The sequence below is a fragment of the Pipistrellus hanaki genome (genome assembly GCF_964339955.1).
Source record: "Pipistrellus hanaki genome assembly, chromosome: 7".
NCBI lineage: Eukaryota > Metazoa > Chordata > Mammalia > Chiroptera > Vespertilionidae > Pipistrellus > Pipistrellus hanaki.
In genome coordinates, this window is record NC_140509.1 from 69,445,800 (window position 1) to 69,471,457 (window position 25,658).

The window sequence follows — 25,658 nt, forward strand, 5'->3', positions numbered from 1 at the left end:
GCTGTTGAGCAAACATAGAAGTAGTGATTCAAAAACCAAGCAAGAAGGTATTGAAATAATCCAGGACACAAAGAGTTGCAGGCAAAAGATCACCTGACTTAACAATATGTAGAGTGAAAGGCAAAGATAGAAGTAAGGATACCACCAAGGGCTTTGACATAAAAAGCTGGAAGAGTAAATAAGTCATTAACTTAGATCTGAAAGACTGAGAGTGTATTTATTTTAATATAAAATTTTAGATTCTGAACTTCTTAATCCCACAATAATTCCAAACTGTCATTCAAGTTATGTACAAATACCTAATTTACATAGCATGCACAATCCCTATTCCTGATACACATATGAAGCAAAGGCATTAGTAGCCACAGTGGTAATAAAATAGTTAATCCAAGTTTCTATTGATTTCAAAATAAGAAGTTGCTACATTTCCTGGAATTGGGGACTGGGAGGATAAGGGAAATTCCCATGTTTCCTTTTGATTCTATTCAGAAAGGCAGGTGATTAAGACAAGAGTGAGAATTTCAACTTGAAACATTAAAAGCAATCCATCTGCTTTACACAGTTTCCTTCTTAGATATTATTTCTAAAATGAATTTGCCTCTGATGGGTATCATTGCAGGATATAAGGACACATGGAAACTCACAGGCAGGCCTGGGAGAAGGAAGCAACATTTAGTTGGTGGGAAAATATTACTAGAATCTATTAAAGATTTTCAATTATTGAACCAAACCAGACGAACAAACAAAGACATAAATCTCCAAAATTTAACAATTTCCCTACATCAGAAGAGAATTAGAAAGGAGAGGGAAAAAGAGAGAGAGAGAGAGAGAGAGAGAGAGAGAGAGAGAGAGAGAGAGAGAGAGAATGATTCTAGAATCAGGAATTTAAACCTTGAAAGAATTGCTTTACATTTTAAATGAACTCACATTCAAACAAAGGGATTCATTCCAAAACTAGACAAAAAATTGAGTTTTACATATCAGAAGACATCATCAGATCTTAGCATGGTACAAAACTCCATAAGAGCAACAGGGAATCATAATGTGGCCTTTATACTTAAGGAATTTATAAGGATGAACTTTATAAGAATTAAGAGAGAATTTAGAACTCTCTGAATTATCTAACAGAAGCAGAAAGCAGGGTTGGAGCTATCGGCCTACACTGTAGAATATTCATGAAATAAACTCCGTCTCAGTGCAAGAGAAAAAGTTCTAAAAATTCATAACATTCAAACATGGAATAGATGGGACTTTCAGGTCGCTGGATCCTTCATTCCACATTTACTCATGTATTGGGCTCACAGCCTGTCACACCTGTGCTGGGGTGATGAGGTTTAGAAATGAGTAAGACACTTCCTTGTCCTCCAGGGGTCACACCCTAGGATGTGTCATTCCTCAAAGATTATTTTACATGGATGTTCCGGAATGATACATCAAGATTTCTTTTCATCTCTTTAAGAAGACAAAACATACATCTGCAAAGCTAAATATGAGTATAAGATTTAAATTAAGGGTCAAGATAACAGCAAGCAGTGAGAGACATTCACCAGGACAAGAAAAAAGTGCTAAGAGTGTTCAGAAATCTCACTCAGGATTGGAATAGATTTGAGAAAGCTCTACAAGGAACTGGAATTCTGACAGTTGGAGAAAAGGACATTTCAGGGAAAAATGAGCATATAATCAGTAGAGCAGTTACATGAAATGTTCAGAGGTCAGGGAATAATTCAACATCACTGAATAAAGATGTCCAATAGGCAAGTTGTGGAAATAAATCAAGAATGACTTGGATTTGATGAGTTATACATTTTCTAATAAACATGAGTGTTAATCTGTAACTGTTCAAATAACAAGTATTGCCCTGGCTGGTGTTGCTCAGTGGATAGAGTGTCAGCCTGCAGACTGAAGGCTCCTGGGTTTGATTCCCGGTCAGGGCACATGCCTGGGTTTTGGGCTTGATCCCCAGTAGGGGTTGTGCAGGAGGTAGCTAATCCATGATCCTCATCAGGGATGTTTCTTTCTCTCTCCCTCTCCTTTCCTCTCTGAAATCAATAAAAATATTTTTTTAAAAAACACAAGTATTTATTTGTATATTGCAAAGTCAACTTGCTTACCCCTCATGGAGCAGGACCACATCTCAGAATTAGCATTTTGAATACAGTTGTCCACCCTTACCCACAGTTTTGTTTTCTGGGGTTTCAGTTGCACTCAATTAACTGCAATCCAAAAAGATTAAATGAAAAACTCCCAAAATAAACAATTCATAAGTTTAAAAACTTTTTTTTTTCTTTTTAGAGAAAAAGAAAAGGAGAGGGAGACAGAAACATCGATGTGAGAAACACTGATCAGTTGCCTCCCTCACAAGCCCTGACCACGGATCAAATCCACAACCTGGGTATGTGCCCTGACCAAGAATGGAACCTGTGACGCTTTGGTGCACAGGACCATACTCCAAACAACTGAACCACACGGGAAAGGGCAGCAATTCCTAAGTTTTAAATTATGTGCCGTTTTGATTGACTAACATGAGGAAATGTCACACTGTGTCCCCTGGAGACATTAACCTTCCCTTTAACCAGTGTATCCATGCTGAGTACACTCCCCACACACTAGTCACTTAAAAGCCATCTAAGTATTAGATCAACCCAGGGATCAATCACCACCATTGACCATGTGATAATCTACCTATATTTTACACGGTTCAGATAAAATTCTAGTATTCTAGACTATTAGGCAGTCTTTTCAAGAGAAACTGGCAACTCTGGTTTCTGCTGATATTTTCTTATGATGCAAAATCTCAGGACCATTGGTCAAGAACAAGTGAGCCCAGCCCAGCCAGTGTGGCTCAGTGGTTGAGCATCCACCTAATGGATCCAGGAGGTCACGGTTCAATTTCCAGTCAGGGCACATGCCTGGGTTGTGGCTCAATTCCCATTGTGGGGCTTGTAAGAAGCAACTGATCAATGATTCTCTCTCATCATTGATGTTTCCCTCTCTCTCTCTCCCTTCCACTCTAAAATCAGTAAAAATAGCCGAAACCGGTTTGGCTCAGTAGATAGAGCGTCAGCCTGCAGACTGAAGGGTCCCGGGTTCGATTCCGGTCAAGGGCATGTACCTTGGTTGCGAGCACATCCCCAGTAGGGGGTGTGCAAGAGGCAACTGATTGATGATTCTCTCTCATCGACGTTTCTGACTCTCTATCCCTCTCTCTTCCTCTCTGTGAAAAATCAATAAAATATATATTTAAAAATAAAATAAAATAAAATAAATAAAATCAGTAAAAATATATTTTACAAAAAGAACAAGTGAGCCCAGACATTAGCATGTATAGAACTCTTCCTCCTTTTGCCATTTTGTGGGCTCTGTTAAAACTGGGACTTGCTTTGTACCCTGTTCATTGTCTGTCACAGTTATGAACATAAGTTTTCAACATATTGTTATTATGATGCTTGCCTACTACAATGGTCCTAATATTAGCCCTGTTACTGAAAACACTGAACTACCAGGAAAATATATTTTACTAAAAGAAAAGAGTTTTAGACTGAGGTAGACTCAATCTGATTGGCTCCTTAATGCTTCCTTAAACGTTGGATCACCCTTTGAACATTGTCAACAACAGGGCTGCACTCTTGAGTCAACCCAATTGTGTAATCCTGGCGGTCAGTTTTCTTGCACAACTTCCTTTCTCAAGGTTGTGCAATGTATTCTTTGCAATTGTGTAATGCATTCGTGAGAAATATAAATAGCTGTTGCAGGCAGGGCTTTAACATAGAAAGTTTTCCAGTGGTACGCAACATAAGAACCCGAGTTTATCAAAGAGCACTAAATTCTAGCTATGATTACATCCTATTTTCAAAAATATGTGGCACTTTTTGCCCTCCTTGTCCTGAGTGTTGGTGCTCTGGACACGTTTATTGCTGCAGTGTATGAGCATGCAGTTATATTACCAAACAGAACAGAAACACCTGCTTCCAAAGAAGAAGCTGTGCTCCTGATGAATAAGAATATAGATGTTTTGGAGAAAGCAGTTAAGCTGGCAGCCACGCAGGTATTGCCCTTTTTGTATTGCCTGGGATACTGCAAATGACATTTGAAACTTGAAGAAGTGTGAGTGTTCAGAATTGATGAGGAAGTTCTTTGTTCCCTCTGGTTTGGGTAGGGTGCTCATATCATTGTGACCCCAGAAGATGGAATTTATGGCTGGGTCTTCACAAGGGAGACCATTTACCCCTATCTGGAGGACATCCCACACCCAGAAGTAAACTGGATCCCATGTACAGACCCTCAGAGGTAATGTCATCACTCTTTGATTTTTGAACAAAACATTGTGATGTTGTAAATTACCAATAGCAAATTCAGTAAGCTTGCCTAGTGTTCTTGCCGACAGATAATAAATCTATGACATTGGACTTAGATGATGCCTCTAATGCTTCCTAAGGTATACCTTTAGGTACATGCTCAAAGAGCTTTGGTATTGTTATCTTTTGAGATGTAATCAGTATGGTGAGTGGAAACTGCAGTCTCAAAAAAGGAAGTGCTTTTTCTGAGGTCACATTCTACCACCTTCTAGCTGAGTGATATGGGGCGAATCACCTAAGAGCTAGACGTCTCTGTTTTTTTATCTGTAAAACAGGGATAATAACCTTTCTTCTCCTACTTCCCTTACAGAATAGACAAGAGTGTCAACTGAAGAAATACACATGGAACCTGTACACTTTCATGCCCAATCTGCTTAGCTATCACTATTACTCTTGCCAACAGAAGGAACAGAATCTAAACATCTTTGTTTTCTTGTCCTTTGAGAAATTCTAGTAATTATTTATAGTAGTAGTTTAGACTTAACTATCTGTTAAAAACTGTATAAAGCATAAGGTGTAAGAAATAAATCGTGTTAGGTGTATTTATTTTTTGAAATAGTTCATATATAATTCCTTTAAATGGCAAAACCAATGCATTAAAAAATTATTTAACTTGCTAATTTTAAATATACATGCATCTGTTTAGAACTATATCTATTGCATAAAAAGAGGAACTTAAATAATGTTGACTATTGGAAATTGATTAGAATGCTCCAATGCTGCAATGTGGGCGCTCTACTATGTGAGCCAAATCTCGCCCTGGGATTTCTACCTTTGGCAAAATGTTCTCTGAATGTCACAGTCTGTGTTTACAGGAACCAGTAACCATGACTCAATATTTACTTGATTTTGGGGCTTTTCCCAGAGAAGGAAGGACTCACAATTTGGAGTCATTCAAGAGGCTTATACTAAAATACACCCTGATTTAATGGACTTTCCCAAGGGAAAGATGTCTGGAAGCCTAATTAATATCTAACAAATTATTTTTCAGTTGAGAAGGTAGGTGACTGATGAGGCTTTAACATTATTGAGTCGTTTTTTTCCATTTTTAAATTAAGGTATTATATGTGTACATATCTTACCATTGCTCCCACCCCCACCCTAATCCCCTACATGCCATGAGTCTTGCAGACACTTATTCATATGACAAGTTTGCAGCTCTGAGTTGTAAAAGGAGAAATTTAGCACTTAATATAATGGTAATGTTGGTAAAAGAAAAGAAAAGAAACAAAAAAAACCTATTGTTTCTTTCATAGTAATATTTATCCTTAAAAGAGATAATAGAGGGACCATGTGATGTCCCATGCTTTCTTGGGATTTTCTCATGAGGAGCTAATAGGAAATATTAAAGTAACCTAATTATTTAGCCAAGAAAATAAAAATTAAACAAGTTATATAGTAATTTTATTAAAGGCCTTAATGAATATGAACATTGACAATATGCCCTTAAAAGATAAAATAAATGGTCTAAAACAATAGGCCATAAAGCTGTTCTTTCCATCAAAAGATTAGCTTAACATTAATTGCAGAAGGGCTGAGAGGTCATGGAGAAAGCCTGAATGGCCTCTCAAGGAGTCAGGTCTCAGTTTTCTGGGATGTCTTCTTGTAGTTACAAAATCTGTAATGGCCATTACTCATTTATTGAGCACCTACTTGGTCCCAGGAACTGTAGCTGATATACGAGGCACATTATTTCATTTCATTTACGTAGCAGGAATAACTGTTCCCATTTAAAAGATGAGGATAAAAGGGGGCTTACAATCTCACAACTGGTAATTAGCATGGCTGGAGCTCAGAGCGGCCACTTCCATTGTCCATGCTAGATGAATGTCCTCTGAAGGCCTGAATCCACCTCTTTGACAGCCTAGTAAGACTATGGCTTAACATGAGATGATAGAAAAGGTCCACCCCATCAGAAGAGTCTGTTAAATTTCAAGCCCTTCATTTGCCTTCCTGGAAGTACATTATAAGAGAAAATGTGCTTCTCTTTTTCCGCCACCATCTTTTCTGTACTTCCCTCTCTCATGCAATCTGGAGTTTGGCACAATAAAATTGGTTAGCTTTGAGAAAGATGAGATTTATGTTGCATGTGAGTTTCTTAATCTTTTCTGTTGATTCTAAACCTCAATCCCTTGTGTTATATATAACAGGCAAATAAAGTATCTCTTTGAAAGTTCAGAAATCGCTAAAATAATAGAAAGTTTAAGTGATGTCTATTGAATTAGGTTTGGCTACGCCCCCGTGCAAGAAAGGCTCAGCTGCCTGGCCAAGGACAACTCTATCTACGTTGTGGCAAATATTGGGGACAAGAAACCATGCAATGCCAGTGACCCTAAGTGTCCCCCAGATGGACGATACCAATACAACACTGATGTGGTGTTTGACTCGCAAGGAAAGCTGGTGGCACGCTACCATAAGGTGAGAATTACTTGTGTCTCGGCGAAACTTGACTCACTTCTGCTTGTTTGTGGCATGCATGTATACTTGTCTTTTGAATGTAGGAGAGAGAACTGCTATGAATACATTTCTTAATTATTACATTTTAGTTGAAAAATATTTCACTTACTTTGGTTATATATATGGATTCAGAGTTTAAATTAGCTTCACAAAGTTTTTAATATTCTGTGAGGAAGAAAGAGTTAGTTTTTGGCCCAATTTGTTAACACTGAGTACTAAGCTTTAGCCATTCATTCCATTTTAACTTTTTTTTTACTGCAATACTAGAAAATCCCAACTGAAATTGGCTTAATTCCTCCTTAAACAAACAAACAAAACAGAATTTCCTTGCTATGTACCTGGAAACACAGAAATCATTGAAAGGGGAGATCTAGTTTCAGATGAAGACTATCTGCAAAAGCACGAAAGAAGTCATCCATCTCTCCAGCACTCTTAGTCCTTTGCTACAGTTTTATTTTTTCAGACTTTTAGAAGCTTCAATGCTACTCAACATCAGGCTTGCATCCTTATCGCAACAACATTCAAAAGAGAATGTGTTTCTCTCACTAAGAAACCCTGCAAAAACCCCATCATGCCTTGGCTCCAATTAGACCACAACCTTTCCTACCAGACAGAGGGCGGGCTGCCACAGCAGGGAGGGAGGCAGAGCACAGGATCCTAGATGAGAGAACACACATGTGCACAGTCAGGCCACATCAAAACTTGAGCAAAACATGTGCTGCACCCTTGAGCCCAGGCGAGGCAGAGTTTTGGAGTAATAATCAGGCTGAAAAATTATGAATGGCTTACTAACTAAGGAGGGATAGATATTACATTGTCTAAATTAATTTTAAACCTACTCACTTACATAAACCCAGCAGTATCACAGGGAGGCATGTGTCAGACATGGGCAGTGCTGTTGGTATATACAGTGGAAAACAACAGTCGGGAATTTGTCATATTTTAAAATCCAGCCTATGATTTTAAGACAGAAATATTCACCTTTTATTTTTTTATTTTTTTATTTTTTTAATGTATTTTATTGATTTTACACAGAGAGGAATTGAGAGGGACAGAGAGTTAGAAATGTCGATGAGAGAGAAACATCAACCAGCTGCCTCTTGCACACCCCCCACTGGGGATGTGCCCGCAACCAAGGTACATGCCCTTGACCAGAATCGAACCCGGGACCTTTCAGTCCGCAGGCCAACGCTCTATCCACTGAGCCAAACCGGTCCTGGCAGAAATATTCACCTTTTAAATACCATTGTTATACTTTCATTGTTTGATTTGTTGGTTGTAGGAAAATTGACTTTTTATTAATGTCACAGTGAGAAAACTCACCGACATGGTATACTTGTTACAATTTACCCATATTTAGGTGTAACAGTTTTAAATATGTACATCAGCATACATGGGAGAAAGATTTTATGAATATTGATCACCTCGATTTGGCAGTTTTCTGACTAATTTTCTCCTTGTCTGTTTATTGATAACAGTACAATCTTTTTGCACCTGAAATTCAATTTGATTTTCCGAAGGACTCCGAATTTGTGAGCTTTGACACTCCTTTTGGGAAGTTTGGCATTTTCACTTGCTTTGACATTTTTTCCCATGACCCAGCAGTGGTGCTGGTAAACAAGTTTCAAGTTGACAGCGTTCTCTTCCCCACTGCCTGGTACAACACGCTGCCCCTCCTCTCGGCTGTTCCCTTCCACTCGGCCTGGGCCAGGGCCATGGGAGTCAACCTGCTTGCAGCCAACACCCACAACACCAGCATGCACATGACAGGTAACTCACACCTGTCACTCACCTAAGTGGCAGTGACAGTCTTAGGAGGTCTTCATTGATTTTTTTTAAGACACACTTTTCTTTAATGATTATTTTATTAACTCTAATGTCATAAAATGAATAATTGCACAGGTTTTCTATACCAACATTCCTTAAGTGGAACATTATCTCTGTGAGTAAAGAACGATGCAAACCTTATTATCTCAATTTCACATGAGGGGAGATTGGAATTACAGAGAAGTCAAGTCACATAAAAAACCAAAGCCAGATCTAAAGAACTTTGCAACCAGAGTCCATTAGTGATACTGAAATAAATTCTGTTCAGGTGAAAAAATTCACTGTAGAGTTGATCAGGCTTTTAGAGTTTATCCTTTATACAGGGCAGGGGAAAAAATAGGTTTATTGTTATTCCCATGGAAAAATAATACAAACCTATATAATAAAAGGCTAATATGCAAATAGACTGAACAGTGGAACAACCAAACAACTGGTTGCTATGACCTGCGCTGACCATCAGGGAACGCATGTGGTACATGGCAGACATAAGCAGCAGGCGGCAGAGTGTGGAACATGGCAAGCATCAGCCATGGTGGGATGGTGGAGGAGGTGAGCAGGGGCGCCAGATAAAGGCGGGGTGCCAGTCGCTGTCATCGGGTAAGCCTCTGGTGGTTACTGAAAATTCTTTGTTCACACACACCACAGTCCCAGATGGCACTTATGCTCATTGCTAGGGCCAGAGCCGCTGCTCATACCCACTGCCAGCACCCAGCATTGGCCCTGATCTCTGGGCACTGTCAGCGGGTGCGAGTGGCAGCTGCTGGCTCCGATTGCCCCTTAGAGCTTCTCCACCTCTTCCTGCTCTTGAGTGATTGGGCTGGCAGCTGCCACTCACATCCACTACTGGCTCCAGGCTTGCTTGTGCCTGCTGCAGGCACCAGAGCTGCCACTCGCACCTGCTGCCAGCACTGAAGCCGCCACTGGCACTGGCTGATGGTGTCAGGTGCTGGTCCTTATCCCTTGGCACCATCAGTGGGTGTGAGCAGCAGCTGCTGACCCTGATCTCCCCTGAGGGCCTTCTCCACCTCCCCCTGCTCCTGAGGGGTGATTGGGGCAGCAGCCACCACTTACACCTGCACCCGCTGAAGGCACCAGCCCTGCTCACACCTGCTGCTGGCACTGGCCCCAATTGCTCCACGCTATCAGCGGGTGTGAGCAGGGCTGGTGCCATCAGCATGTGGGAGCAGCAAAGGCAGGACCCACTGCTGGCAGACAGAGGACCCAGGGCTGTGGTGGGAGGGCCTGGGCAGGGGTATGGAAGATGGACTGAGACCCACCCCTGTGCCCACTGCTGCCTCATGGCCCACAGTTCCTTTCAAGGTGCACAAATTCATGCACTGGGCCTCTAGTAATTAATAAATAATAATCTATAATAACAAAAGCATAATATGCTAATTAGACCAGAAGTCTTTCTGGACAAAGCCCGGGCTTCGAGGGAATCCTGGTTTCAGGTGCCAGAGGGAAGCCGGTGCCAGCAGCCAGGGGAAGGAAGGCCTATTTTTGTACGAATTTTTCACATCAGGCCTCTAGTACAAGAATAAACTGTTTCACATACTCACAATTGTAAACTTACTTTTGCCCCACCATGTAGTATCTGTGTTCAAGGTAAGGCAGGTTTGTACTCATTGATCCAGCTAAAGAATTTCAAACAAATAAATTAGGTAGGTCAGTGGAAAGCTGAACTTATTCTTCATGTTTGGGGAATTTTCTAGTTTATTTTTGAATTGGCTAAAAAAAATAAAAAGTAGCTTTAAGTTAAAACAACAACAACAACAAAAAAACCACACAAACAAACAGAAGCCATCCAAGTCAAATGACAATTTCAGTGTAAGCAGTCGCAGAGTCAAATTATTCCAATGTAACAGCTATCTCCTTGCCTATCTTGACAATCCTTTGCTTTCATAAGTTTGTATTTAATTTCTTATGGGAATGATTCTATTAGTTTGTCACAATGCAAAACTTGAACACAATATTTGTGTTTCTTTATGTCACCCATAGGAAGTGGAATCTATGCTCCGGAAGCAGTCAAGGTGTATCACTATGACATGGAAACGGAGAGTGGCCAGCTGATGCTCTCGGAATTGAAGTCCAGGCCCCGAAGTGAACCCACCTACCCTGCGCCTGTTGACTGGAGTGCTTATGCCAAAGGCATCAAGCCATTCTTGAATGAGCAGTTGGATTTCCCAGGGATGATTTATTTTGATGAGTTCACCTTTACCGAGCTTAAGAGAAATGCAGGAAATTACACAGTGTGCCAGAAAGACCTGTGCTGTCACTTGACTTACAAGATGTCTGAGAAGCGAGCAGATGAGGTGTATGCACTAGGAGCTTTTGATGGACTGCACACAGTAGAAGGCCAATATTACTTACAGGTAGAGATGCTTAAGTATGTTAGAATGGCTTCTTTATTTATTTTTCTTCTAGGCCATCATTGCACTCAAGAACAGAAGAATTAGTTCTCAGCAGGCTAGGTTCAAATTTTAAAGATGCAAATTTCATGGATTTTCTTTTTTTGTCACATCACTTTAAAGCAGTATTTTTAAAAGTGTCTTTAACTAGAGCCCAGAGTAAGAAGCTCATTTCACATCCTGACCCAGGGCAATCAAGATGTGTGGCTACATGGAAATTGTTACTAACTATGAAATATTTAATTGAAACAAACATTTATAAAATAATTCAAATTAGAAATGCTATACTTATGTGCAATTTTAAATACTCTAATTTTTAAAATTATAATCTATTTCATTCAGCTTTGTTGAAAAAAAAAAAAGAGCTAATTCTGACCCACTAAGTTGATTTTAGGATTCACTAACAGATTATGACCTGAAATTTGAAAAACTGCATAAGAGGCAACCAACCTAACATATTCCTCTGTCCCTTGAAAATTGTGCTTTTTTTGCTGAGAAAATACTTACAAGATTGCTAACCACTTCCTTTTTCTTTGCCTACACAGATATGCACATTACTGAAGTGTCAAACCACTGACCTGAGAACTTGTGGGGAGCCTGTGGGGTCAGCTTTTACCAAGTTTGAGGAATTCGCTCTCAGTGGCACATTTGGAACGAGTTATGTTTTCCCACAGCTCATTCTAAGTGGGAGTCAGCTTGCCCCTGAAAGACATTATGAGGTAGGAGGTTTTCAGGATGATAAATTTCTTTGAATAGAATGGGTAGACTGGCATAATGAAAATTTTAAAGTAATGGGTCATTATTGCAATATTGTGGTTCCCATTATACAAGCAACCCTTTCAAAACATGTGGAAGCTATGATATGAAAGACAAGTGTGGTTCTAGATGGTCTGTAAGCTATAATGGATAATTTGGCGTTCATTGTTCTACATAAATATGATTTTGAGATCCAAGGCAACCATAAGGTTATGGAGAAATAAAAATATTGATTGTGGATGGTGGCTGGCAACTAATGTTCTCCTTATTTGCATGGTGTAAAAAGCCCAAGACACCGATTCTCAACCTTTCTAATGCCGAGACCCTTTAATACAGTTCCTGATATTGTGGTGACCCCCAACCATAAAATTATTTTCGTTGCTACTTCATAACTGTAATTTTGCTACTGTTATGAATTGAAATGAAAATATCTGTGTTTTCCAATTGTCTTAGGTGACCCTGCTAGTGGTTCTCAACCGTGAGCCGTGACCCATAGTTGAGAACTGCTGCTGTAGAGCCTAAGACCATTGGAAAACACAGATATTTACATTACAATTCATAACAATAGCAAAATATAGTTATGAAGTAGCAACAAAAATAATTTTATGGTTGGGGCTCACTATAACATGAGGAACTGTATTAAAGGGTCGAGGCATTAGAAAGGTTGAGAACCATTGGTCCAAGATAAATACATTAAATAAGACGTCCATAACTTCTTTCTTCTTGCTTTTCTTCCTATGTGGGATGATTGATCTTGAGCCTGCAGCGGGGAAGTTAGCCTCAGACTTCTCCAAGTCTACATTTCTTTGCATCCAATTTCACAACTTACTTCGTGGGTGTGTTCTTTTGAGAAGTTGTAATAATGATAGTAATAATTAATACTTTCTGTAGTGTTTTATGAGTTAATAGAACTCTTTTATACATTATCTTATTTAACTCCTGTACAATAGATTTATTTGCTACATTTTCACCCAACGTTCCTTTGCTATTAGACCTCTGGATCTGAAACGTGGGTCTTCTGACACTGAATCCTGCAAGATTTTGCTATTTTATGCTGCTTTTAGAATGACACTGTCAGAAAGGCATGAGGGCTGGAAACCAAGCTCTGCCCTGGGATTAATCCTTTGCTTTCTCTGATCAGGTTTCAAGAGATGGACGTCTGCAGAGCAGAAGTGGAGCCCCTTTGCCTATCTTAGTCATGGCCCTGTATGGAAGAGTGTTCGAAAAGGACCCTCCACGTTTAGGGCAGGGACCAGGGAAATCACAATGATCCCCCTTTACCTCCTCCCTTTCAGGATTAGCCTGGAAAAGAAAGGGAAAAGACAAAAAAAGAGAGAGACCCCTGAGTGTCTGTTTATAAGAGATGTTATAAATTTGCTGAAACAACCAAGGAATTTTTTAAAAAACAATAGATGTGTGAACAAGGATCTTTCTTTGAAAAATGAAGCCATTCAACTGGTATTTCTGAGGCAACAGAGTATATTTTATTGGTGTGCAAAATAACTTTTTTTTTAATGAGAAACAGTTCAGGCTGCATCATAATAATTAGAAATTTTATATTAAAAACCAAAGAGAACAAAATAAAAATAGTTGTATTGAGTCCCATGGCAAATGTATGTATTGTTTATGTTGGGGATGGGGAAACTTTTCTCTTTCTAGCTTAGTTTTTCTGGCTGGGGTTACAGACCAAAGGAGACTATTTGCCTACACGCATCAAAGTCCAATCAAAGAGGAACAGGAATTTGCAGCCAAGAAAGTAAGGGCTTATTAGTTGAGGAAATGACACCAAGCCCAGAGTCACAAGTAAAATAGTGCTCAAAAGCCTGGCTTCCCGGTGGCTTCCAGGGGATGGGTTATATAGGGGAGAAATCATTCATTATGGTGGCTAAAGGAGTTGGAATGTAGTCTCTACTGATGGGTTGGGGCCAGGGTAGGTGTAGTTGATGATTGTATATGTTAACCAGGCATGGTTCTGTCTGGTTTGTGAATATGTGATCAGCAGAGTTGGTTAGCTTTCATAGGCTTGTGGCTGAAACACAATTTAAGTCAAGATGTTAACTTCAGCTTGACAACACTGTTTCTGTGGTCAACATACCTACAGATTGGTTCTTAAGATAGTTTGATGCTTACCACAATCTGATGACCTATTGGCTTAATGATTAAGGAAAGGAGTGGATGTGGACAGAAAAGAGAAAGGATAGTGTTAAAGAAATGAGGTTTCTGAGCCCTCAAACTGTTCAAATAATTTAAGACAGACAGTATATTAGTAGGAGATAGTCAAGTATTTATTTATTTGTTTGTTTGTTTGTTTATTTTTATTGACTTTAGAGAGGAAGGGAGAGGGAAAGATAGAAACACCAATGATGAGAGAAATTTATTGATCAGCTGCCTCCTGAACACCCTACACTGGGGATCAAGCCCACAACCCAGGCATTTGCTCTGCTCTTCCTGGGAGTTGAATCAGGACCTCCTGGTTCATAGGTTGACACTCAATTACTGAGCCACGTGGGCCAGACAAGAATCAAGTTTTAATAAATGTACATAGGAAATTTACATAAGCATGAAAACTCCAAAGACATAAAGCAAAATGAGATACATATGCCAATTAGAGCTAAGGAGGGATAGATAAGGCAATTCATGGGGATATGAAGAGTTATTGTGTACAATATTAAGCCATCTTGAAACAGTGGGTCACAAAGAGGACATTGAGCAGATGGACTTAGCTAAGCTCCTCCAGTCAATTCTGTTTAGTTTATATTAAAACTAGAGGCCCAGTACATGAAATTCACTCAGCCCAGCCTACATTCTCTCCAATCCAGGACCCCTCAGGGGATGTCCACTGCCTGCTGGCTTGTTGGACATCCATCTCACAATCCAGGACCACAGACTCCTAACTGCTCACCTAACTGCTCACCTACCTGCCTGCCTGATCACCCCTAACTGCCTCTTTCTGCTGGTCACCCCTCCCTCCATGTCCCCCACCCCCTATCGGCCTGGTCACTCCCAACTGCCCCCCATCTGCCTGGTCACTCCCAACTGCCCCCTCCATCTGCCTGGTTGCCCCTAACTGACCCCCCCCCACCCCCATCAGCCTGGTCACCCCCAACTGCCCCCCTGCTGGCCTGATCACCCCATGCAGCCTGCTTGTTCAGTCATTTGGTCGTCCCTCACTAACCCCCCTGCCAGCCTAATCACCCCACACAGCCTGCTGTTCAGCCATTACTGTGACAGTGTCATAGACAATTTGCATATTCCTCTATTATTAGTATAGATATAGTCATCTATGATGATAGTTCCCTTCCTGGAGCAAGTCCTTGGTCTAAATTATTTTAAGAAATAAGGGGAAATGTTGTAAAGTGACAGGAAAGGCACCATGTGTCTGACCAGTGGGGTCAGATCAAACTGGATTCAGCAACCTTAGTACTTGGGTTTGGCTAAAAAGATTTCAAAGTCTAGCCCAAACTATAAGGTTTTAAGGGTAAAGATTTCAGGGGAGGTCCTAGGGAAAGATCTTAATGGGCCATTCAGCAGTTTCCCAGGTGTGTCCTTTCAGGGTTGTGGTCTCCAATTGAAAGGCGTTAGCTTGAAACACAGGCAGACAGGGAAAGGGTCCAGGGGAAAACAAAGGCAGGTGAAACATAGGCAGGGGCAGACATGGCAGCTTGAGCCAGCCTAACCACAGGAACCAACCAAGCAGAAATAATAAAATGTTTATGGACTCAAAGCTGGAGGCATGGGAAGCCAAGGGAGGTTTGCAGTAAACAAGATATACGAACACATAGAAACAGGAAACACAAGTAAACAAGATGTATGAACACATAGAAACAGAAAAAGGTCAGCACAGGAACAGAAAAAGTTTAGGTCCATTGCTGGGCAAGAACAATGAGGGAATCAATCAGGTAGACATCGAGCAGGCTGGTAGCAAATATATACCCCTGGACTATAAGGCTTTAATGGAAAGCCCATTATTGGGTCCCTCTTCCTTTGCAGGAAGTCTGAATCTGCTTATAATAAAATTTCCACACTTAAATCTTCGGGGCTGAGTAGGTCATTCTTCAGCATCGTGAGACATGACCCAGGGAAAACACCTCGACTCACCGTTCTGCTTATCACAATGACTGATTGGCCTGCACCAGGGCAGGGGGTCATTACTCAGTGCAGCTGGCCCGAATGTCAGCCTTGGCTGGTTTTGTTGCTTATCTTGGCCTGGAGTAGAAATACAGAGGTAAAGATGTTATCTCTAGAGAGGAAAGGTCAGGGGGTCCAAACCACATGACCAGAGATCTGCTAGGGGGGGAAAAGTCACCCTGGGGGCAAGGTCCCACCATACAATTGATTGTCGGTTGCTAGACACACAGGCCTTTTCACCTCGTGACCTTCTGCACCTGGCCCAGCGTCCTTGCTCTGCTCCTATCTGTCTCACTGCCTACAGCAGGAAGATCAAAAGTCTTTCCTGAGCTGTCTGGGTTTCAATAGCTTTCAGCCTGAAACAATCTGTGTGCCAGAGTGGCGCATCTTGGGGTGACTCATTCTGAACTCATACAGTTAGAATGTAAACAGCTCTATCACGTAGATTAATATCAATAAAAAATTGACACTGTTCTAGCCATTAAGTATTAACATTGTGGACCCAGAGGATTATCATTCATTTGATGTGAACCCTGAAAATGAATTTATTTGCTGAGATGGACTTTCCTTGGGTCCCAATTTTTTTTAAAAAAATGTCTTTATTGATTTTTTAAAATATATTTTATTGATTTTTCACAGAGAGGAAGAGAGAGGGATAGAGAGCTAGAAACTTCATGAGAGAGAAACATTGACCAGTTGCCTCTTGCACACCCTCTACTGGGGATGTGCCCACAACCAAGGTACATGCCCTTGACCGGAATTGAACCTGGGACCCTTCAGTCTGCAGACCGATGCTCTATCCACTGAACCAAACCAGTTTTGGCTCTTTACTGATTTTTAAAGAGAGAGGAAGAAAGAGGGACAGAGAGATAGAGACATCAATAATTGATTGGCTGCTTCCTGCATGCCCCCTATTAGGAACTGAGCTGGAAACCCAGGCATGTGCCCTCACAAGGAATCCAACCATGACCTCCTGGTTCCTGGGTTGAAGCTCAATCACTGAGCAACACCGACCAGGCTGAGGGCCCAAATTTTATAAAGAATAAGAGCCAGAGGGAAGATGGGGGAGAGTGGGTGGAAAGTGATCAACCCAAAAAACTTGTATGCATATATGCATAACCCATGGACACAGACAATAGGGTGGTGAAGACCTGGGGAGAGGGTGGGCACATGGTGGGGGGCACATAGAAGAGGTCAATGGGGTGGGGTTGGGGGGAAGAAGGAGGATATATATAATACTTTCAACAATAAAGATTTCATTAAAAAAAAAAAAAAAAAAAAAAGAGCCAGTGAGTTGCTGACAGGAGCACCTCACATACTCTGTATACCCAGAAGAACCTCAGACTGAACTCTCAGCTTTCCATACTATCCCCACTTGTTTACACTGTCTGAGTCAACCACTCAGGGAAACCCTCATTTTATCCTTCTATCAATAGATTGGGACCTGCCCTGTCCAATAAAAGCTGCAGAATTTGAATACCTCATTTACATAAAACATCTAATTGCAACATGGGCTGGAATGTATAAAAGGAGTCCTCCCCTACGTCTTGGGGAATGCAATTTAGGTTGCTACCTGAGTCTGTGTCTCCCAGGTGGCCGCTGCTTTCGAGATAGGCTAGTAAACCAGGACAAGTGGAATAGGGAAACTGAGGCAGACAGTTAAACAGCAGTTTGCAGCCATGTAGAAAATCTAGCATCTGCACCCACCCAGTAAATCCTATCTTTCCCTAAACCAAAGACATTTGAAAAGAGTAAATGGTTTGCACTCCTCCTACTCCCCAACCAGAAGGTAAGTAGCTTAAATCACCCTACTCAAGGGAGATAGAAGAGATCCAGTTAGTGCCTTTTACCAGCCACATTCAAGGACAGATGAGGTTAAGAGAATAAACCCAATTTTGGTACATCAACATAAAGCTGATGAATATTCCATTGAGATCCTCTCTTACAAATCCAGCATTTAAAAATTATTTTTAAAATATATTTTTATTTATTTCAGAGAGGAAGGGAGAGGGAGAGAGAGATAGAAACATCAATGTTGAGAGAGAATCATTGATCGGCACACTGGGGATTGAGCCTGCAATTGGGGCATGTGCCCTGATTGGGAATCGAACTGTGACCTGGTTCATTTCATTGGTTGAAGCTCAGCCACTGAACCAGGCCAGCTGGGTTAAATGTCCAGCCTTTAAAACCCCCCAAAATGAAGGTCCCAGCATTTGCTAGCCCTCCCATGAGTACACCTACACCTTACCCCTCTCTCTCACCTCCCCCCACAGACATGCATCTCCTAAACTCTAAGGGACCTCACAAGGCTTGCAATCAGGGCAGCAATGGACAGTGGCATTTCATCCCAAGCAAACCCCCGATTCTGTCCCCAGGACCCCCCTTTCTCTGACTTAGTGAGCCAAAGCAGGCCAGTTTAGAGCCATTTTCTCACCTAATCCCCCTCCAGATGAGGGGAAGCGGGGGAGGGGGCAGCTGTGGAGGGGTGGGGGGGTGGTGGTGGTGAGACATAGACCAATGATTAAGGCTGTTTTGAAGTGAGCCAGTGCCCCTGGACTGTGACCTTCACAAGTTCTACTTTCCCCCTTGATACTGGAAGGCCAGCAGGTTTCAAATTTTAAGACATTTCTTTTCCCCAGATTGGTTAGGTTCCCGCAAATAGTTTCCCTTAAGGGCAGGCTTTTGATAAGGAGAACAAAATGCTCAGAGCTTATTTCAAAGTGATTTATTTCTCTTCCTTCTTTAGGAAGCGTGAGGCCGGAGGTGTTTTGTTTTGTTTTCCTCAATCGTTTGCCCAGAGAATCTGTTGGGGGTTCTTGGAGGTAAAACTCACAAAAGTGTGAGCATTTTCCTAACACTAAATTCCCCTCATTTTTTGACTCTGAAGTTTAATCCACTCTGAGCCTCTAGCAATTCATCAAGGACCGTTGAAGTGGTCATACCAGTGTGGACGAAAAAGGGGTTCTGTGGAAAGTAACCTCCCAGAACGATCTTAAATTCCTAATTGGGCAGGTCATGGTGAGTAGCCATGCCCGACCTTAAGCAAGACCTGCCCACTGTTGCTGCGAATCTAGGTTAGCACATCTTTGAAATGCCTCCTTTCAGACTTGGCTAGGACATGCCCAGAAGGCCATAAGCAAAACCACCCTCCAGAGAGCACATGATCTTATTAACCATCCTGTAACCCAATCCCTGCCTTGCTTTCTCCTGCCTTCACGTCACCTTCCTTTTAGTCCCTCCTTAATTCCAAAGGAAAACTTACAAAGCTGTCATTCACCCAAGCATTTGAGATCTTGCTTCCTGGCAATTGTCATCAGGTTTGGCTCAAATAAACGCAGAAAAATCCCCTACAGGTTTGGACATTTTTATGTCAACATCAGTGCTGGCTCCCACAGTGGACTTCTGCTCCAGGTAAGCCTCTCTCTCTCATTTTGGGGCAAAGTTTATCTTGTGACCTCAGTTCTCTGCTGGATCTAAGAAAAATGATTGATTTTTTCAGTTCAGCTTTTTTCCTTCTGAAGATGGGAGAGGCAACTTTCAAGCTCTTTATATGTCAGACTGGATACCAATGGGAGCTTCCTGGTATTATTTTAATTTAATAGCATCAAACAAGTAATTTTTTAAACCTCTTTATAGCTCATGGCAGTTTCAGCTTTTATTTCAGAACTTCCTTTTATAAATTGTTATGTACACATTACGTCTCACTGTGAAGTATGTGGATTCCCAACCATCTGGGAATGGACAACCAAAAGGAGGTCAGCAAGTAGAGGAAGTTAGGGTTTGCCGTAGACTGAGGAGGGTGGGGCAGTCACAGCCTCTTGGTTACCTTGGTAGCCACAGAATAAATTTATTATAGTACTGAAGCAAAAACCTCAGACATATCCATCTGCAAATTGAACTATAGTAACATCATCCAAAATAAAATATATAAATAAAATGGATAAGCATAAATAGTTCTGTAAATATAAAAAAATTATACTTAATTTGCAACTGAAACAAAATTTGCCTAATTATTCTATATCAAAATCTTTAAGCATTCCCCCCCCCCCCATTTTCTATTATGCTTTCTTCCAACTAGTTCTGTTTCTCTCTTTAGTCTAGGGGTGTCGAACTCAATCAGAGAAGGGGCCAAAATCTAAAATCCAGCCTAAATCGCGGGCCGAATGGTTTACTGAACAGTCATAAACTGACAATGTCATAAACTGACAGCGGAGTGCAGTGATGACAGCGCGGTGCGAGCCACATTGCAAGGCCTGGCGGGCTGGATTTGGCCCGCGGGCCTTGTGTTTGACACATGTGCTTTAGTCCTTACTCTTACTCTCCTTGTCATTGTTTCTCCTTCCCTAGTAACCCTATGGTCAGCAGCCTCTAAGATCTCTGCCTCATTCATGTATGACCTTGTGTCAAGTGTGGGCTGGACTTACTGACTTGCTTTTTAATTTTTATTAATTTCTTACTGATTAAGGTATTACATATGTGTCCATATTCCTCCATTGCCCCCCCCCCCATTGCCGTACATGCCGTCACCCCCCTGGTGTCTGTGTCCATTGGTTATGCTTATATGCGTGCATAAAAGTCTTTTGGTTGATCTCTCCCCCTCCCCTACCTTCCCTCTGAGGTTTGAGCATCTGATCAATGCTTCTCTGTCTCTAGATCTGTTTTTGCTTTTAATGAATAGAATATAGCTGACGTGATGAGGTGACATCCCACATTAGATTAACTAAGAGACTTCGGTTTCTATCCTGGGAGGATTCTCTTGCTCTCTGGCTCTTAGGGCAGCCGGAAACAACAGTGTGAGCAAGACCTGAAGCAAGGAACTCACATCTCTGGGCAACAGTCGATGGGGACCTGAGCTTGCCACCAGCCATGTATATGAGCCTGGAGCTTGGAAGTGAATCCTTCCCAGCCAAGCTTTGGGATAACTGCAGCCCAGGCCCCAGCCTGATTTCAGTCTTGTGCAAGAGGCACCCAGCTACCCTGGCCCAGATTCTGGACCCACAGGAAATAGGAGATCACACATGTTTGCTAAACCACTAAATCTTAAGGCAATTTTTATATAGCAATGACCCTTCTGTATTCCTCTTTGTCCTGGCTTCTCCATTTTGAAGCAACTAAAGTGAATAAAGTTTAGCATTTAGACATTCATATTCTGATAGTGATACTGCTATCAAAATTGCAAAGCTATTTGGTCTTCAAAGTATTTACACCTATAAAGTTCTAAAGCATGAATTCTAAGAATTCCTACGTGGCAGTCCTAACCACCTGTACTTTAGAATGTGACCTTATTTGGAAATGGGATGGTTTTAGACGAAATTACTTAAGATGAAGTCATTCTGTAGTGGGCTGGGCACTAAATCTGATGACCGGAGTTTTTACAAACAGAAAGTTTGGACTTTACACCTGGGGAGAAGACAGCTGTCCACACAGCAAGAAGCCTGCGTAATCCTGTTCTCACAGCCCTCAGAAGTGCAGTAAGGAGTGTTATACAGAGTGTGTTTACATTATGGCTATAATGTGAAGCCATCATGCTTTTTTTTTTCTTTTTTTTTTTTTTTTAACGCCAGATGTTGTGATTTGTCTTTAAAGCACTAAGTTCTGAGAACCACGTGCTTCATTGTAATTTCTCTCTATAAACACTAGGGCTTGCTCTGTTTTTCCACAGTCCTTGGACTTCATCATGATTATTTCTCAGCTGCTGGCTTGTGTGGCAATTTTAGTTTTCTGGGTCTTAAAAGCCAGCTCCCTGGACACCTTTATTGCAGCTGTTTATGAGCATGCAGTGATTTTGCCGAATGTCACCCTCACACCAGTGCCCCGTGAAATGGCATTGGGGCTAATGAGCAGAAATCAGGACCTTTTGGAGGGAGCAATCACCTCAGCAGCAAAACAGGTACCTCCTCTTGAATATGCTGGCTTCTATGTGGAGAGAGAGTGGGGTCCCAAGAGACAGAGTCCATTATCAGGGTCAATTAAATGTGTGTCCGAGTATGTGTTTGCATGTGTTAATGAAACCGGACAATTACTGGGTTTGGGCTGCCTGCAACTACTTGAGCCAATTAAGCAGACAAAGGGTTTGTTGTGGCAGAAATCAGGTGGGCGGGAAGCGACAAACATACATATTCGCACTCAGAAAAGGACTGTTTATTCCCATACTGCTGGCAGTGTGGGAGAGCAGCAGTCATCCACACAGCACCCTTCCATAAACCAGCAGCTTATGGGGTAGATGGACAATGATTACATGGGAAAGTGGGAAAAAGGAATAAAATTGGGTATTATAGGTGTTGGGGAGTAGGCAAATGGAATAAAAATGGGTAAAATGGTTACAGATTACTGGCAATGTGGACTAGTGGGCAGGGTGCTTCCGGGATTCCATTGCTTCAACAACAAGGTTGTTAATCTTTCCCAGATAATAGGAGGTTCTCAGTAAAAGGAGAGTGGGCTGCATTCCTGAATTAACTCCCATGTCCGGGGTTTACTACTCTCAGCCTGGTTAGAATGTGCTTTCTCTAATTTGAACAGAACAATCACAGATAGCAGAGCATGAGTAATATTTCTGCCCCTAACATTAAGGTAGGTGAAGACATATATGTCAGGGTAGCCAAGAACTTTTGTTTTCCAAAAATTATTAGAAAAGGGTCATTGTTACTTCCCTAATAGTGAGACAAATATAAGAAAAGAACGGCTTGGTTATCATTCAGGGGCAGCACTTCTTTGAGAAACTTGCTATAAGTTCAACGACTTTGTTGCTCTTTTCTGCTACAGATGGAGGGTGGAGAATAAATAGGTCAAAATAGGTCAGGGGCCACGTGCTATTTTTAGAGAATCAGTGGCCTTGGTGCACCTTGTTTTCTTAAGGGTGTGTAGGGATTTGGGTTAGTTTATAACACCAAAACAAGCTTAAGTTGCAAACTACTTAACAATATGTATTATATACTTCAAACTTCATTCTAATGACAAGATACTTCATAATATTTATACGCTCTAATGTGTGTTTTATATATGTATACAATCCATATAAAGCTATCTATTATACACTTCATACTTTATTGTAATTAGATAATAGTATATATTTTTTATTGTTTTATTTTTTATTCTGTATTAGTTTCAGGTGTACAGCATAATTGTTAGGAAATCATGTACTTTACAGAGTGGTCCCTCCGAATATTTCAAGTTCCCATACATAGTGATTATGATATCATTGACTATATTCTCTACACTATAATTTACATCTTTGAGACTATTCTATAACTACCAATTTGTAAAAAGTACATATGCTAATGCACAGTAAGTCCTTCAGTTAAATGAAAGGTTTAAGGTTAATTATGTGGTTTAAATAAGATATTCATAACTCAGTTATTGACAGATATGTGCAATGTGATCAAAGTCACAGGTATATACATATAACATATCTATCAATACACATTCTTTTAGATACAAAATCAGCTTCCAGGGTGACTCTCCCACCCGAAGATGCCCAGGTTGTCCATATAGGCCCCCTCCTGAGAAGCAGGAATCATGTTTGCAAGGTATAGAGCAGGGAAGGCCGGAGCAGAGGAAAAGTAAAACAGAATTTGAGTTATAAATCAATTCCACACACTCAGGTACAGGAGTTGGTCTAAGTTCAGGGAGGGGGTGATCTGGGGAAGAGCTAGGTTATAGTTAACAACTGCAATGGGTGTCAACTTGTGAGCAGCCTGGAAAGCTATTCCTGCTTAGGAAAGAAAAAAAAAAATAAATAAATAAATAAAGAAAACATCTATAATGATAAAATCGTAATATGCTAATTAGACCGACGTCCTTCTGGAAAAAGCCAGGGCTGTGAGGGAGGCTGGGTCCTGGGTGCCAGAGAGAAGCCGGTGCAGACAGCTGGGGGAAAGAAGGCCTGCTCTTGCACAAATTTCGTGCATTGGGCCTCTAGTTATAAATAAAGGATGATATCAGGATTGGAAAATGCAAGTGGTTGGGCAAAGAAAATAAATTATAAGAGTATAGAAAGCAAAGGAATAAGATCAAAAGGGGGAAAAAAATACACCTGAAGGCTGTTCGTCAAGCCACTCATTTCCTCAGGTCCTCTTGCAGGCAGGCCCCTCTTCAGTTGTTTGTTTATTTGAGAAATATTTTAATTAAGCTACATGTTTAACAGGGTGCACATATTATTGTGACTCCAGAAGATGGTCTTTATGGCTGGAACTTCAATAGGGAATCTATCTACCCATACCTGGAAGATATCCCTGACCCTCAAGTGAACTGGATCCCTTGTAATCATCCCAACAGGTAAACAGACAGACTTAACAAATTCAATCATGAGCATGAACTTACTTCACTTGGGGAAATTTTGCAGAAGATCATTGCATTAGATCCACTATCAGCTCTAAGTTTCAAGACAGCTTTATTATTTTTCATTTCATTTGGAAATATTTAATAGAAAAGTAAATATGTATTATAAAATCACAGAAATCAGTGCTGGAAGGTAACATAGAAACCATCAAATCCACTGAGGGGCTGAATCTGGTCATGGGGTAGCTGGTTAGTGGGAGAACCAGATCCAAATTCTAGTCTTCTGACTTCTTACTAGTGAACAGAAAAATTTTTTCCCTACTGTGTCTATAATTCGAAAAATGTGTGAGTAAAAGCAAAATAGTCATGAGTCAGTTTAGAATTTCAAATTTTTCTTTCTCATCCATAAGATAATTAGTTGATGAGGTTAATTATACAGAATCGTTAAAGTCTAATCTAATTGTCAATCTAGGAGGTGATATAGAAGGACTGTGTAAGTGGTTTAAATCAAGTGTAGTCCAAAGAAATATGAAGTATGATGAAAGTAGCTCTCTTACTTTTAATATAAGCAAAACAATATCTGATACACCTAAGAGATTCCTGTCAGTTAACTCACTTATTTTCAAAATTCTATTGTAGAAATTTCTCTTTTGGAATTGCTTTCAAAACTACACAAGCTACTGTAACTGCTTATAGAGCCACCTTGATTAAGACAAAGTTTAATATTATTTTTCGTAATTATCTACTCATATTTCCTTGTATCATAACTATTTCTTATTTTTTCCATTTCTCATGGTAGAAATTCAGTTACTAAGAGCCCCTCTATTATCACTTCCATTATAAAGTGACTGTATTTGGTTCTTTTTAAAAATTCTCCCCCCAGGATATTTTTTCCATTGATTTTTAGAGAGAGTGGAGGAGAGAGGGAAAGACAGAAACATCAATGTAAGAAAACCACATCAATTGGTTGCCCTGATGAGGGCCCAGGCCTGGGAGGAGCCTGCAACTGAGATATGTGCCCTTGACTAGAATTGAACCCAGGACCCTTTGGTCCTCAGGCAGATCCTGTTGCTACTGAGCCAAACCAGTGAGGGCTTCACTTGAACCAAATATCCAAGAGCTTCCAGAAAATCCCCACTTCAAAGAGCCTTGTTTTCTATTTCTATTTTTCACCAGTTATATCTCCATTTCTTGCCTTCATTCAGTTATTGAACACATTTTTTGAGAACCTATTATTTACAGCAAGCATGTCAAACTCGCAGCCCACAACAAATGTTTTTGTGGCCCAGCCAATATAACAGTATGTAAGAAACGTTTTAATAAAAATTTCATAACTTAATTTTTACAATATCCTGTTATACATAATTTTTAATAACGAACTACAATTTTCACTAATTACTGGTTATTACAATCATGTTGCATTCATTTCCCTTATGCACCTTACATGCAG

General features: G+C 40.7%; 1 protein-coding gene across 1 annotated transcript in view; it reads left to right on the forward strand.

Moving 5' to 3' along the window:
- Positions 1 to 3,722: 3,722 nt before the first annotated feature.
- The window catches only part of LOC311626038 (uncharacterized protein), a 36,415-nt gene continuing 14,479 nt past the window's right edge, over positions 3,723 to 25,658 (forward strand). The window contains exons 1-10 of the mRNA XM_084890863.1: positions 3,723 to 4,045; positions 4,157 to 4,287; positions 6,581 to 6,773; positions 8,291 to 8,582; positions 10,638 to 11,011; positions 11,593 to 11,766; positions 12,945 to 13,061; positions 19,241 to 19,342; positions 21,594 to 21,821; positions 24,075 to 24,205. Of these exons, the coding sequence (XP_084746989.1) occupies positions 3,833 to 4,045; positions 4,157 to 4,287; positions 6,581 to 6,773; positions 8,291 to 8,582; positions 10,638 to 11,011; positions 11,593 to 11,766; positions 12,945 to 13,061; positions 19,241 to 19,342; positions 21,594 to 21,821; positions 24,075 to 24,205 (1,955 nt within the window). The 5' untranslated portion in view covers positions 3,723 to 3,832. The remainder of the gene's footprint in view (positions 4,046 to 4,156; positions 4,288 to 6,580; positions 6,774 to 8,290; positions 8,583 to 10,637; positions 11,012 to 11,592; positions 11,767 to 12,944; positions 13,062 to 19,240; positions 19,343 to 21,593; positions 21,822 to 24,074; positions 24,206 to 25,658) is intronic.